Genomic DNA, 17,122 nt, shown 5'->3' on the forward strand with positions numbered 1-17,122 from the left:
AAGATGATTGGATTATACAAAGGGCTGATTATAATTCGGCAGTGAAAGTAAACGCTATTGTGTTTTGCTGAAAATATATTGATCCGCGAGAGTGAATTTGGCGAAACTCTCGCATTTGAATCCTCAAACTCTGTATGCAATTCGGCAACCGCGAAAAAAAACCATACACTTTCTCCCTTAACGTTGAGAATGAATAAAACACAGAACTCGATGCGGTAGGCGCATTTGCGGAAACGCAGGTTGCGAGGCTCGGTTTGAAGTACGCGAACCCGCATAGCCGCAAATTCGCTCGTTGCGAAGTTGTTGCTGCGGGAACATGACGACGCGCCTCTTTCTCCATTTCTCTCCTTTTCTCTCGCTCGGAAAAGTGATGCTTTATGCGATGTTCCGGCGGTTGTTTGGCTTCCGAGTTTGCTCGGCGGGCGCAAAATCTCGCGAGTCATGCAACGGCGCGCCCATTCGCGATCCGCGATCGCGCGTGAATTTAATTACAGTTTTGTCGAGGCAATGTAAATTATTAGTCGCATCGCCAGAGTGTTCGCGCCGTTACAAGAAACGCGAAACTATTTTGTTGCGGGACGTAAAACAGTAGATAATTATTAATTGTTTGTTTACTCTGTTTTGTTACACTTATTATTGTGCATCCTCCGGAATTTACAAGTGTACATTTTTCAATTGCATAATTTTGCTATACAGATTAACAGACATTATCGCTCCATATATTTGTTCTCTTTTATTTCCGCGAAATTAATCTTGAGAAAATTGTTTCGCAAGGTTTTTCGCGACCGTAAATATCGGCGATCTCAAACATATATTTCGATCACGAGCGACGACAGGCGAAATTAAGGATGTGACAGATGCATGACGTGATGCAGCCGACGTCTTTCGATCCTTCCTTCGGTATCCCTGCGGGATAAGATCCGGTGGATTATGTTTTCTCGAAGGACCATTCGCGCGAAAGGACAGTTCACGGAGGGATGAATATGTCGCCCGGACATGACGAATGCCATCTCATAATAAGCTTTCCATTCGCCATCGCTCCTCCTCCGCCTGGACGGCGGCAGCCTCGCGATTTTGCGGACGATAAATCGACGGAACGATTCCGTCGTAAATCAACGACGGCGCGACGCGAGAGAGAGAAAAAAACGCGCGTGAATAACGACGAAAATCCGTGAGTGTTGTTCGCGAGTTCCGCGCGAGAATATTTAAATCGCGAAGATGAAACTCCCTCTCTCGTCCGCTATGGAAAATTTCACATCGGTCTCGCGTCGCGCTTTAAAAGTTCCTGATCCTTCAAAACAAAATACCTTGTGCGTTTGTGGGGAGAAGAAACTGATGAAATAAGCGAGCTGTCAATATCAATGTCAGAGAAATGTGATTAATGACATATCGCGAAAGAATGTCTGTGTAAAAAGTAGCGCAATCTAGTTTTTTTTTTCGTTTTTTAAAAACGCTGTTATTCGATTGCAAATATCGATTTGTTATCATGCGAATTATATAGTTTGTGGAAATATAATGCCTATATCTTATCAGCTATTGCTGATTTGAACGTGCGAGTGATTGATCTTCCAATAACGTTGTGCTGCTTCCAAGAAGTAAAATATATGCTATTTACATTTGTATTACATACAATGTAGTATATTTTTATTTGCTTGTAGATATACTTCATGATAAGTCGCATTAATGTCGAATGAAAAAAAATGAAGAAAAAAAACGGAAAGTCACTCTTGATGCTGACCAATAAATTGTCACGTAATTCTAAAAGAAAAAAAAAAAGAAAAAATCGCGCTTTCTCTAGGAATCTCGAATTTTTCTTGTCCTTGCAGTCTCATTCCCGAGCCGCTTGGCAGGCATTCTTCGCACTGGCGTTGCGAAATTGTCCGCGCTGGATCATCGCGAATGTTTCTGGCGAGTAAGCAGATACCTCCAAGAGATGCTATCTCTCGTCTCCGCGTTACGCGTCCTCATGAATTTTTCGAGAGCGTCGCCGTGCTGGAAATTCTCCGGACTCTTAACGACAAATCGCCTCCGCGAAGGACACGCGGAGAAATTTTGGACGGACGCGAACGCGTGTTATGGAAATTCTTTAGAATTTTCGTTGCCTACGTCTCGTCTCGAGTTCTCTGATATTACGCGCGAATTCTCGCGCGGAATTCCATCTTGAGGTGGCCCTCGAAACGTCGTCGTCGTAGTCGATGATGGGCGGCGGCGACGCTACTCGGTAATATCGGTCGTATGACGGTCGAATGAGGAATTTCAAGAATTTCCCGCGAAACACCCCGACTCGAACGTGCTCTCAGTGAAATAATCGTGTGATAAAGTTTCAAAGAGCAGCCTGGCGCCCTCTCTTCGGCTCTCCTTTCTTCTTCATCTTTTTATTGTCTTTTAGAAAAATTGAGAAATTGAATACACAATCATAAAGAATCATATAATCACATTATTAGCATCGCTGATGAGCTTAATGTAAAAAATTGACAATTGCAAAAAAAAAATAAAAAAATAAAAATTTTACTTTTAGTATTTTAAATATGTAAAATTATATGCTGGCGCTTATATGCGTTTTAAAAAATCTGTATAAATATTACAGCAGTTGAAGTACGATGTAAATATAAATGTTGGGCTTTTTCGCACTTCTGTTACAGATATTACGAAATCGTCAGGGATGTCAGACCGAACAAGGGTACGATCCTGAAATCCTCGGTGGAGTACATAAAATTGCTGAAGAACGAGATCATGAGGATGAAACAGAATGAGCACAAGCACAAGCAGCTCGAGCATCAGAATCGACGATTGCAGTTGCGCGTGCAGGAACTCGAATTGCAAGCGAAGGCGCACGGACTTCCGGTTTCCGACTTCACCTGGGCGTCCACCTCTGCCATGCTCAACACCTTCCCGAGGAGTAAGCTGGAACAACGAAAGGTAAGTGGAAACGTCTTATCCCGATCCTGGGGTTCGTATCTCGTTAAATCCACTTCCTCGATAATCATCATGCGATGATCTCACATCTATCATATCGGCCTTTGTGTGTTTTACCTTCCATATAATTTCATAACAATTCGTATTTGCACGTGATTTTAATTCTTGCTCACCGTCCTCGCTTTTTTAACAATAAAAAATATATACTAGCATTTTTTATTCAGTCGAAAAGTATAATATTTCATATTACATGCAATATGCATTTTTGAAGCTGCAGTAGGTATACATATATATATATATAATTTTTATCTTTATAAAAATTATTATTGCGTTACTTATGCATTTATAACGACAATTTAATAATTGATTGCTCGAGTAAATGATTATTACTCTCGATAATCGACGATATCCGAATGATATCGTTAATTTCGATCGGTGGTGTATTAGTGAATGCGGTGTGTCGTAACGACGACTCATTTAATCTCAATACACTGCAGCCGCACGGTCGGTTTTCGAGGCTGTAACGATCCGCGGCATCGATATATAACGATCGATACCCATGATCCTTGATCCGAATAAACCTTCTACTCGTTCGCCAGACTAGTTTCATAACGCATGCATCTGTTCCGACGAACGGAGGCAAATAGCTGTTTGCTCGATCGTTCATTCGTTCGCGAGAGAGTATAACGTGATGTCGTGTGTCTTCTATACGTCTCTCCGTTTATATGTATATGTATATCAATACCTCTCATATATACATATATATACATATTTATATATATACGCACGAGAACGGTAAAGCCGTCTTTTGACAGCGCCGTCTTTAGAACGGAGTGTAACGGCTGTTTTATTACGCAATTGAGACCGATCTGAAGCCGTGTCTTGCATAACGACGAGAGAAATGTTCTTCTCATTTACGTATAATTAACGCATCGATCTTCGTCGCGCCTCGGGCGATCTTTCGGTATCGAGATCACATTGTTCGAGATCGCGATGGAATTTGCCAACATCTCCCACGAAATGTTCGTTTTAACACTCGAACAAGCCCGGCACTGACAAAAAAGAGCATCTTCTGGGATTATGCAAATTTTACACTATACCGACTGTGAAAATTACAGCAGTTTGCCGAGAAGAAAGATTTTTACAACATAATTAAAATAAATTTTAATTATTTTATTCTCTCTATAATTATGATATAATTATTGTGAATATTATAATTTTTGTCGGGAAAAAATAGGATGGATTATTTCTCGCTTCGTTATTATTAATCTTGATACAGCGTAGCACCGGCTGACTTTCCGCCTGATAATTCTTCATCGGCAGCGGATTATTGCCCCGAATAATGAACTGCCCGGCTTATCGGCCTGGTGCGAATCGCTCTCGTTCGTTTTGCTCTCTCCTTCCCCATGTTTTACGATTTTCGCTTTTAAATTTTCGCTGCGAGGGAGCGGGAATCTCTTCGAGAGATAACCCTCGTCATCGTTGTCCTTGCTCTTTAAGGCTCTATAAGATGACGGCAAAAGTTATGATTTACTGGACCCGATAAAGTTTTGCATACGAGGCACAGTTTTTCGTGATGCGATTAAGAGCTCTCAAAGTGTCGATAAAACGACACATGCCGCCTCCGTGACGACATATCTAGGCCTCTTAAGGGGACCACGTCAACGTTGAGGAATCAGCCAAAAAAGAGGAAAATAATCAGAGGTGGCTCTTATTAATCTTCTCGCATTACGCTCGCGTCGACAACGACGTGACTAATGTCCGCTTACACTTGCAAAATTTTCACGAATTTGAAACATTAAGAATGACAGTATATATATACTCGTATGTGTATTGTATGCAAAAATTAGAGAAGTAATTATTTCCAGTGAAATATATTGTTAGCGCGATTGATCTCGTTATAAAAATTCTTGAATAAACGTCTCGAATAATTTATGATATATACTGAAAAAAAATGGTTAACTTGACTAAACCTTTCAATTAAATTGTTATTTTGTTACTTGAACCTATATTAGTATTTAAGTCAAATATACATTTTGTTAAATTTAATATGTTATATTTAATTTAAATATTTTTATATGTTATTCAATTAACAAAATAGATAATATTTAGTTGGTAAGGTTTAGTCGAGTTAAAAAATTTTTTTTCAGAGTAGAAAAGCCTTATCTGACATTTCTTCTGTTTCTTCTTTTTTATATCTCTCTTCTAATTAAATCCGATATTATATTCCGAGCTTAGACAAACTTATTTGTTTGTCACGATGGCGCGACGATGACTGCACGATTGTTAGATTGACGTTAATTTACTATTCGCTCGATTTCGTCGCGTTTTCGGAAACATTCACAGTTGCTGCGACGCGCGAGATAACGAAAAGAGACGCGATATGACGTACCGAGAGAGGGATGAGTTGAATTATTGTTCGAGATAAAGTTCCACCGGGGGAGCGTAAGTAGTCTGACAAGCAGCTTCCTCGCGGTTAGAGAAATTTAAACATTGATAATGTCCCGCTCCTCGCGCGATTCGAATTCCGAGACCGAGGCGAGCAAAATGTCTCGCGCGCATTGCACAAGAAATTTTACTGCGACACTTAACCGTCGGTTTGCTTAACGTTAATTTCGTTCCTCAATTTACCTTGCGCGAAACGTAAACGGTCTCGTGTCACAAGTGTGTCCCAGATAACGATAAATTATTTTCAGAAAAAAATAGGGTAAGAATATCCACAGAGAAAGAGAGAGAGAGAGAACGGCGCTCCCTTTTGCTCTGTTATCAAAATATGTACGGAATTTTCGCCAATGATCGTCTCTAGAGATTAATTTGCTAATGCTGCAGTTTATCTATAATATAATTTATCCGATTCGTCACGTTTGCTTACGTGATCTTCATCTATACATATCAATGATTACATTACCAGGATAATTTATTCGATTAAATTAAGTCAAGATTTTCAGAACGGCGGAGAGCAAAATTATTATCATTCGAAGAGAGAGAAATAATTCGCTACTTGCGCAACGCTCGTTCCGAGATATTGCATAATTGCGAACGTAATTGTACTTCTTTAAAATCCATGCAAACGCGCCTGAATGTCGTGCAAAATATTTACCTTCTCTACCGGCCGTTGTTGTGCGTACGTCTGCAGAGAGCGTAAGAGTCCTTATCAACCCGTCTGTATTCTTATCGTACAGGCTACCTCACGCGAGACTTATACACCTTTTATCTCGCATCGCTCGGCGTGCATTTTCGCGAGAGGAATACGTAGCCGAACCATCGCGTCGGGACAAAGGATAATCGCCGAATGAGTCGTAACGTCAGAAACACCGCGTTGCGCAACCACGAGCCATTTTTTTTCATGCAAATTTAACGCGCCTTCTCCGCGAGCGCGCGCGGTTATGTAAAAAGCGCATGCGATATCGTTTCGCGGAATATCGTATGAAGTATGAAATCGTATACGACCGCGAAAAAAATGCGTCGCGACTGAATAAGATCATCTTTATTGTTGAAACAGATAATCGGCGCAATTTACAATTTTCCTTTCTAGCTTGCAAAATCATATTCCAATTATATTTATTGACAAGAGTCCGACTTTAGTAGAGATATATCGTAAAACGTATTTGCGGTTTTCGAACAACTTCATCTGTTGTCTCTTCGACGTCTCGAGACATCTCGTGTAAACGCGAATAAAAATTTCCGTCAAACGCAAATTTCACACAATAAATTTGGCCGTGACGAAAACCGACGATCTAATCCGATGAATTAGTCGCATCGGTAATATAACGACAAGTAAATTGGATCCACGGTCGTTTGCGTCTGGAAACGCGATTGGAAATTAATTCCGGTTCTGGTAAGCCGATCCGTCTGTGACTTTACAAAGTTATCAACTGCATCTGGCAGAGAAACAGTTTCAATCAGCTTACTTCGATACGTGTATATTGCGATAGCGTGGACGTTTAAATCCCGAATAACGTCGGGGTATTTAATTTTCCGAATCGTTTCCGAATTGATAGATTTTAATTCGTTTTTCACTTTTCAATTTTAATGCTTTCTACATATTGAGAAGACTTTATCATATCTGATAACCGACTTTATCATTTGTTATTCCGCATTATTGACAATATTTTTAAAGACCAATTTCTGAATTAAGAAATTCATTTCTGACGAGCCAAGATTTAATTTTTCGAATAGTCTCATAAAAAAACCTAGCCGAAGACTAACTTTTTCAGCTAATACTTATTGTACAGCTTTTGACTGCTGCTCTAATTTAACTGTTAATTTTGCTACAAAACTTATCATGTATATCCTATCGCATGTGCAATATACATAAATAACAGTAAACATTCGATATTACATGCACATAACCCGCTTTCCCGCATCGCGCATCATTAACCGAAGTGATGGACAAGCTCGAACATACAATATAAGCACGTATCCATGCACTTCTGCTTTAAAGAAGATTTCACGAACGCATCCAGTCCTACTCCTTCACCGAAGATCAATCAGGCATCTCCATTTTTGTCATGAATGAGAGGAAGAGAAAGGATCCAGCATACATACATCCATTTCCAGCTTCATAAAAGATTTCGCATGAAAAAACACCTCCTCCTCACGTCGCATCCCATCTTCACGTTCGACGTTCGAGTTCGCGCTTCGAGGGCGGCTCGTTTTACAGGATGCCGAATACTTTTCTGCCGTAGATACCGGATCTGTCGGTGACGGAGGATGCGACGAGCCTGAGCATGTCCCAGCTCGAGGACCTCATGGAGGACGACACCGGCGGTCCCGTTCACGGCGGCGACCCGATGCTGTCGTCGCCGCATCTGCCACCATTGAGCCCACCTGCGGCTGCCTGTCACCACGGTTTAACCGACGAGGACACCCTCGGCAGTCTGGCGGTGACCACGTCGAATTCCTCCTCCGACATGGACATTGTCGCGTAGCGTCGAAAACCGCTGTCGTCCGTCAGCTGAGCGTGTGATCGGAGTCGAACCCCAAAACTCTCATCGACGTGGAATTTCCCGTTCGGCCTTTGACCGAGATGATTAATTTACATTTGCGCGAAAGAGAGAAATATATATAGATAGAGAGAGTATGTGTGTGTGTGTGTGTGTGCTGGAGAAAGGAATGCTGTTTTGGTGTATGTGTGACGTGGGACTTGAAGGCAGAGAGCTGCTGCAACATCGTAGATCTTCATCGTGGAAGAACGGGAAGGGAATTCGCGCGACGTCAATTGGATTTTATTGGAGAGACCGCGCACTGATGCGAATTTATCTAAAACTAGTCATCGATTCGAGAGGATCTTATATACTTTGGAAGATTGGCAAAGGAAATGAAGAAGTATACGCATACGCGGATTAGCTGTTGCTTGCCATAGAGAAGCCTGAAAGAGATTGTTCTGAAAATTTCAATCGAATTTGCACTGAAGAATATTATACTTGAGAAAACAGTTATTCACAGTAAAAAATATCGATATTTTTCTTAAACGAAATCCCGACTATTTGATTAAATATAAACGAAGCTAATTACATATGTATAGATGAATTTTTTCTGCAAGATGGAAAGACATAATTGGAGTTTTTTCATAGAAATATATTCATCGGACTTCCCAGATGCTGCCAATTATCTTACCAATTATTTTCATAATTATCAAGACATATCCAGCGATTGCAATAGTCTTATCTAATATGCCATTAATGACTAGTTGATCGTTTTCTGATTAACTGTGGATAGCAAGAACACTTTCCAAGACCCTTTCAAAACCTGGGAGATCATCGAGAGGATCGTGGAGAAAATGATCGTGACAAGGACGTGTCAAACTCGCGTTACGCGTCCTTGGAGATCCAGTCCGCGGATCGGATGGAAATTTTTCGGGTCGATGACGAGAGAACCTCAAGAAGCGATCGGGCGTTTTCGAGCTGGCCGGGATCTTTCCAAGTGGCGGTGAAAGTCGTTATCGCCGGACGATGGAGGAGGAGTTCAGGGTCGTTCCAATTGCGAAGAGGAACGGAGGGCTCGTTGTCACGATTCTACGAACGGCTGGCCGTTACACTAATGGAATGCGTGATGTCTTACGTGCGTTGTATGTTATGTCAGTGCACTCGAAGGACGCGCTCCTGTCGCGCTTAAAACGAGCCTAAACGTTCGCTATCGTCGCATCGAGGACGATATGTCGTCAGATGCGCATCAGCGATGTGCATATTGTATTTTGTTGGACAACGAATTCAGGATCTTTGACCAAGGACGAGAACGTCAAAAAGTGCTAATTATTATATATTGTTTGTTATATTACTTAATCATCGAGAAATTATTTTCGTAGGTTGCGAGTGTAGTTTGCGAGATATGTTGAAAAACGACGGTCTCTCCAAGAGAGATGAGAGAGGGGAAGTCTTTTTAAGAAAAGATTTTCAGAAATATAATATATATATATATATATATATATATAAATTATATATGAAATTTGGGAAAAATTACTGTATTATATGATATTTTATTTTGCTTTCGCACATTTATAAAGTTACGAAATATCAGGTGCGTGTTGAAGAAACGGTCTAAAAATGAAAGAGAGAAAATAATAGGACAAAATGTGTAATTAAAACAAAATATGGCAATATAAAAAATATGGCAATATAAAAAAACAAGAAATTAACTAAGGAAAGGAATCGCATGAATTTCAATATTTTAAGATCTTAATCTTTAAATTATTATAACTTGCTATACGAATCGAGAGTGCCTTTATCATGGAAAGAATCGAGAAAATATATTTTCGAAAATTTACTTTTCAATTTCAGTATCAAAGTACATATATGACATAATCAGAAATGTCTTATCTCAAATGAATACAAAATGAATTTTTTTTAACAGTTCCTAGAATCATCTGCGTAGCTTAAAAATTTTTAAACTATAAATATTCGTGACAATCTTTACTATTATGACTTCCCGATAATTATGAAATTTTGTGTTTATAGAATCATATCATCATCTTTATCACAGTCGAAATTTTTTTCAGTAATCAAAGATACGATGATTGAGAATAGAAAAAAAAACTGTGTCATCGCGTCACAAAAGTAATAATAAAACAAAAAAAAATTTGATAAAACTCGATCGTGTCAGTAAGATAAAAGGGGGAGGGGGCGAAAAAGGCTCGAGCAATCTGCCATTAATTGTCCATCGTACAAAGGCACTCGACATCAACATCGACGTCGATATATCGGAGCGATATCGCGTCCGCGAAGGCTCGTGGCGGATGAGCGAGTACTATACTCAAGTTCGTTATAAAGTTTGCTAATAGTTATTGTCCCTTCGGCAACGTGCACGTCGTTGCCTGTCTCGTGTGCCGCTCGCAGCGGTGGCTTTTGTGCGCGACGGTCCTTGATTTCATCGCTTACCTTGCGCTCGCCGGGTATAACCCACATTGCCCGAGCCAGCACGTCGCCTCGAGCCAAGATCGATGATTATTCGACCGGGGAATCACCGTCGATAAATCGCTCGGCGCTCGATAGCAAGGGCAGCAATTAAAGTATCACCTACTTTTCAGGAGAGAGCGAGAGAAAATTTGAATATTACGTTGAGATATTATTTTTAATGCATACATGTCGAGAAATATTATTATTATTAATTATCAGGCAAGCTTGTGCAATGACGATTAATTTGATTTTTACGGTAAAACGACAAGAAGATTATTTTTCCCATGCGGTTAGCCGCGATCAATGCAATTTTGATAAAAAAATATAATTGAAGAATCATTTTTTTCTCATTATAAACACACAAAAGAGAAACAAAGACTATGAGAATATTTTTTCTTAATTTTAGGACTGTTCTTTTGATTTCTTGTACGAGTGGCTGTATTTTCCATATAATTCCCCGAATTTTTCTATAGCAGTTAGGGAAATAATAAACGGTCTATGCATAGAATATCTAAACACTATTACTTTCTATTCTAATTGTAATAAGTGATACGAGTAATTTCTCATTATTTGAAGAGATAGAAAAATGTTTTAAAAAATTATTTGTTAAATTTATTAAATATCAATTCTCTTTCGACTGAGTAAAAATATCAATAAATAATATTTCAATCGTAATGCAGTAATTGATATGACTTGTATGAATATCAATATTTGATATCTCCATATTTATATTTATATACCACGCAATATATAATTGACGTGTCTTTCTTGATTAGGGATAAACATGTTTTCTCCGGGTGTCTCATTCAATCTACTTCGATTACATAGACAGTGATAGTCTTAGATATTGCAGATGCGGACTATAGGCAGAAGATCAACATACTGCCCGCGAGTGTGTTCTTATCGCATCATTAGTCTTTAGATAACTAGAGAACTCTCTTTTGTGAGGAAATACATTCGATAGTTTGTAGTCTAGAAAAACGCTCGTTATTGCGTTCGAAACTTTTTGATAAACGAAACGACGACGTCCCATGGAATCACCGGTGCCAGTTTAATCGAGATAAAAATAAAAGATTGATCTCCCTTGAGATAAAAGATACTTTATTACATGTATCAAGAGGTGCCCATCGCGCGAATATCACCTACATATCGTAACCTCCCTCAATTTTCTCTGGATTTACTTTATATTAATGAATCAATTCCTCGATATAAAAATGTCATTTATAAATTACATTCGACACGTCGAAACCAGAACAAGCAATGTCGCTGCGCGACTCCTCTCTTTCCGAGAGAAGAATAAATTTTTCAAATTTATATACGACGAACAAAGAGCAACACAATATCTATATATACGCATAAATTATTCCCGCGCTTTCGAACGACTTAGCTTCTTCTGGTTTCAAGTTGGGAGTCGATGTACCTGCAGAGAAATGTTTTTGTATCCAATACGCGATATCCAGCTCGCGCAGGTCGCAAGTTTTTAGCATACGATCTGTAACTCATCTCGAGGATACTTCTTCAGTCAGCACATACTCCAGGTATATATACTTTCTTACGAGATCTATGTAAACAATATTGCAGCAGATCGGAAACGCGAGAGCGCGCGTTGTCATGTGCCGCATTCTCGTTTCTCGCAAGCGTGACTGAACAAACGAGCAAAACGTTGCAAGCGGCAACTGCAACTGCAGTTGTTGCTCGCGGAGACTGCGATGCCCCGAGGCTGATACGTCCATTAACAAATCATTTCGTTCGCGATATATGAATTTATCGCGCAATGCAACGTTGTTGCGCGCACATACAGCGAATAATTTTATATTAGTGTTGTCATCCCACGCTCTTGTTGATTAATTGATGGTTAATTTCAGCTGCGAGAAAGCTCGACGGCCATCAAAGATACAACATGCGCGCGCGCAAAAGAGAGAGAGGGAGAGAGAGGAGAGGTTTTATAAGAATGTTAAAAAAAAAAACCTTTAAAAAAAAACTCTTTCTCTCTTGTGTTGACAGACTGTAAAAATTAATTAGGAAATTTTATGTAGAGCGTCTCGGTTATTTTTGTAATTTTCAAGTTGATTTTTCTTTGAACGAAAATTTCATTAAATGCCAGTTTTCCGCATATTGTTTTAACATTTTACATTAAAAAAATTAAAGAAGAAGGTTCAAAAGGAGCGTCCTTTCTTTATTATTTACAATTCGACAAATTACATATTAATGGCTTGATTTTTATTCAAGAAAAATAGACTCCAAATTGATCAAAGAATAGTCTGTCCGCAAAGAGACATCCCCCATTTCTTTCGGGACATCCTATACTTAATTCTCAAAATTGGGCGTAAAGGGTCGAAATTTCGTGCTTCGAGTGATTATCAAAGTTCGCGGAATGTTCTTTCGCGAAATCGGAACAATTCGCAAATTCCGCGCACGAGCCGCGCGACGCGGAATACGTAATGATTCGATGACACGGTGTGCCTCGCCTCGAGTCGAAATAATGCAGGGATGAGAGAGGGAGCGACACTTCAACTCCCCTACTGCTTGTGTCGATGCTGTGTAACCACCAGGGGAAAAATAAATAATCCGAGTACACGGTGCGCCGAAGGTAAATACAGATTCCGGCCGTTCGCGAAAAACTTTCTTGTCGCGTTCCTGTTAACAGGGGGTGGAGATGAGAGAGGGGCTTGTTAGGACTTTTCGGCGAGGACGTGACTCGCGCGAGTTCGATCCGAGATTCGGTGTGAAATTTCACGCGTGCGAAATATCCGGATGTCGTCAAATTTGTTTACCTCTCCGATTAGCTGAAAATGAAACCGTACGACTCGCTCCTCCTTTTCTTCAAGCGTTCAAGTTCGGCGTTTAAGATTGATCGGTCGATGGCAAAAAATTTCGCAGAAAAAAATTCAATTAACGTTTCACATTGTTTCTTCATCGATATCGAAGTAGCGCGATGCCGCGTCGAAAGTTGCAAATTTTTTTTTCAACTCGAAACGCCAAGGGCTATTGCCATCGTGAATGCATAACGAAAGTTAAGTATGCAATAATGATTAGCAGACATAACTGGTTTGCCGGCGAGCCTCGAAATAGGTCATACCCCGAGGGCATGCCATTTAGAGAGAGTGCTGCCTACCTTTAAACCCAGAACGAAACTAATTTCTGTCGGAAATTTCACGACAATATGCAATAGCGCGTTACGGAAGACGTATTGGAAATTTATCCGTGCACAAGCTGTATATTCACTTGTTTCCGATTATAACGATCCCCTGACGCATATTGATGTCGCAAAATCATTTCAAAGCTTAAGAAAAAAACATTTAAATATCGCATTACCTTAATGAGAGGCATTTCCTTGCCTTCATTTCTCTCTATAGCTCTTTACAATTTTTTTTATTTTTTATATCAGATTATTAAATTATATTTTAGTATTTAATATTAAATTTGTTTGTTTTTTTTTTCTTGAAAATATCTTTCACATTTTGTGTAAAACTTATTCTCTGAGGAAAGACTTCGTGACACTAATTTTCTGAGTATGAAAAGGAATTCAATTAATCATTTGAATTAAATATTGCGGTATTGATTTTTTTAAATTTATTCGGAAGTTCGATGTCTTGAATACAATTCGTCGGCGACGACAATTCGAGTCTTCGCAGATTCACCGATGCTGACGTCGGTATCGTTCGCATGCGCCGGGAGTAAAAACGAGAGAGAGAGAAAGAGGGAGGAAAGTACGAGGCAGGTGCGTCGATCATAAATAAGAGACACAGTGCTGCCGATGTTACAGTGCCGAAGAAACGAGATTGAAAATTTCGAATATGCGCTCTTCTCGCTCAATCGAAGCTTCTCGCGTCATTTTTTCAAAAGACGCTTCCTAAATTCACTCTTCCATCACTTTCCTCAATCTTTCTATTTTTTTTGTTCAATTTGTATGTCTGAAAATCTGTCGAAAAAATATATCTTATCGATATATGTATTTATATTCCGGCAATCGCGTTCGGATGCGGCTTTCCCCGCGTAAGTTTCACCGTGTCGTGAATAAAACATGGAGCGCGGACCAGGCCGAGGACGAGCACGCGCTTGCAATGAGCCGTGCGTGTCGCGTGTTTTAACAACGCATTCGGATTGTAATGTACGCATCCCTATCGAGCCGGATCCACTGGTTTTACCCTGTCGTCGTTGACGATTAACGGTGCCATAAGCGTGTCACGTCGAATTTAAATGCCGTCCTATCGGCAATGTGCAATTTTAAAGACACGCTCGTGTCGAATAATCACGCTTATATTCGCGAAGAACCGATGTATATTCAATTTTGAATTTTAAATACATTATTTTATATATTAAAATTAAAATATTTTCTTACGATTTCACTTTCAACGTTCTCATTGCAATGAAGTTTGAATCTTTTTTTTTTGTTTTAATAAAGTACATTCGTCCCTCTCGCTTGGAGCTGCCACTCGTGACAGAATCGTTGGAAGAATCGCGAGAATTATCGTTGACGCGCGTATTTCTCCGTCGAATTTTCTCCGGGACGCCAGCCTCCTCGACGCAAAATTGCGCGCACGCTTCGCAAGCACGGATAAATCTCCAGACGTCGAACCCTCGCAAAAGAGCGAGAGCATATACCCGGCCGATATCGTATCTCGAAACGGACGCGTAAGTCAATACTCCCGGAATGCGGAAAGACGTTTTCCGCTGAGCGAGTTTGCAGGAAGCAGAGATCACTTCGACACGCGAAAAGAGATCCGCGATCTCTCGACTTCTCGCAGCCCTCTATGATATGTGTGTGTGTGCGCGCGTGTGTATGTGTGTGTGTGTGTGTGATACGATAAGCTATATACACCCCAATAGATATAAGCGAATAAGTACAATACGTAGAATAGAAGGAAACGTGCGAAGAATATATTTTCGGAAGTATTTTACGACGAGAGAATCTTGCTACGCAATTTCGTCGAGCCTTGCACCCTGTATCCTGTATTTAAGGTCCTTCCCGATTTTTTTTTTTTTTTTGCAACCATACATATAAATATAAACGACAGGCATACAGGAAACGTGCGATAAAGCGAGAATGGTGTTATCATTTTTCATAGTTTAATTGTTGACAGTGCGAGAGAGGGAGGGACAGATGGAGCGAATAATGTTAATTATATCGATAGTAGTAGTAATAATGAAAATTATCGTTATTGTTGCGCGTCGTCAATGTTACCATTTTGAGACGATACTTTATCATCCGTCGTTATTGTTACACCAGCGCTATTGGCGATGTTACGTCTCGATGTAGACGGCTATCCATTGTTATCACTTACTATTGTACAATTATTAGGGCGTGCAATTGCGATCATGTAATTGCGATCGTTATAAATGCGCGTTGACGAGCCAGGCGGAATCGGAATTGTATTACGCTCGATGATGATTGGTCGTGATGGCGAAGCGGATGAATTATGTTACGTTATGTATATGTTTTACTTGCTCGTTGTTACTCGCGATATATTATCACAACTGCAATTCGCAATTTCCACGTAAAAGTGGATATGACGCAGTGCCTGACAAAATGAAGATAAAGATTGACGTTACTGAATGTGACGAAGTCTATTTATTCCGTCATCAACGCGATCAGCTTCTCCCCTATTTTCGCCTCCTTTTTCCGCTTTATCGAAAAATTCATTTATTTAGAGGATTGCACACAGATGATATAATAAGATCAATGATTTATATTATTGTTTTATATTTATGGATAAATTTGTAAAAAAATTCGCGATCGATTAGATTGCAAACGATCGTCATCGATTTAGCTTAATTAGGAAAAAGACTTGTTTTTTTAAGCATCTATAATTCTTAAATTGAAATTTTTACGCTATAAGATTACCTTTATCCTACAAATTTAATAAGACAAACGTCCCGTAGAGTCAAGTACACGGCAGAGCCTTAAATATTTAATCAACTTGATTATCGTTGAAGCGGATAATCTACGTTCATTTGAAATTCTTAATTTTTCCACAAGTTATCTGCATTGTGACGGGTCAATAATTCGTCAGCGGTGGAGAAAAGTGGGCGCGCTTAGTGGCGATATAAAATTTAACGCCCACGAGAGGAGTTAATCGCGAACTCTTTCCTTCAAAGGGAGAGGAAAGACTTAAGACGAAGTGAGAAAAAAAAACCAAGGAAAAAGGAACCGGGCGAAGATGAAGGCGGGAATTAGAAAAATGGCAAAGAGGCCGAGAATACAAAAATGGGAGAGACATAACGAGAGAAAATTCATCGAGATTTCCCTGTATCTCTTCGGCGTTTCTACAGTCCTCTTCTAGGAATATCAGGAGAGAGACCGCACCTTTATCCCCCCATTCCGTCCTCGCTATAATTCCTTCTTTCAGCGGTAACGAGCGATCACGAGGAGGAAATGCAATTTGCCGTGACGACGAACGGAAATGGGCTTCTCGAGTGGTTTCGGCGTTGGTCAGGTCGGCGCATAGGGCGAGGACCAGGTCAAGGCTGATACAAGGGGTTCGCCTATATGGCTAATCGCATGGCTTCGGGCTAAAGAGGAAATGGTGGCTCGGCCATTCGCCCTTATCGGATCTTTCGAATGGACCGCGCGATATTATGAGGAGTATATATGCTTGCTTATCGCGATGAATCGCCATTGTTTTTCTCTCTGTTATATTATTGAAAAGTCAATTTTTTCCTAGAATTAATCATTTATTCCTATAGTCTCGAATCTGCTCGTTAGAACATTTTCAGGACAGATATTTTGAAGATACGCGCATTATATAATATTACTAAATATCAAATTTTTTATTTGATAAAGTCAGTTTAACGACAATGGAAGGTCGCGC

General features: G+C 39.9%; 1 protein-coding gene across 2 annotated transcripts in view; it reads left to right on the plus strand.

The window, feature by feature from the left end:
- Mitf (transcription factor Mitf) overlaps positions 1-15,867 on the plus strand; it is a 75,421-nt gene extending 59,554 nt beyond the window's left edge. For both annotated transcript variants that reach the window (XM_029310357.2, XM_029310356.2), the window contains exons 6-7: positions 2,643-2,919; positions 7,605-15,867. In XM_029310357.2, the coding sequence (XP_029166190.1) occupies positions 2,643-2,919; positions 7,605-7,847 (520 nt within the window). In that variant the 3' untranslated portion in view covers positions 7,848-15,867. The remainder of the gene's footprint in view (positions 1-2,642; positions 2,920-7,604) is intronic.
- Positions 15,868-17,122: the final 1,255 nt, after the last annotated feature.

This window comes from Nylanderia fulva, unplaced genomic scaffold (assembly GCF_048542155.1).
Source record: "Nylanderia fulva isolate GAGA-0341 unplaced genomic scaffold, ASM4854215v1 Scaffold50, whole genome shotgun sequence".
NCBI classification, from domain to species: Eukaryota; Metazoa; Arthropoda; class Insecta; order Hymenoptera; family Formicidae; genus Nylanderia; species Nylanderia fulva.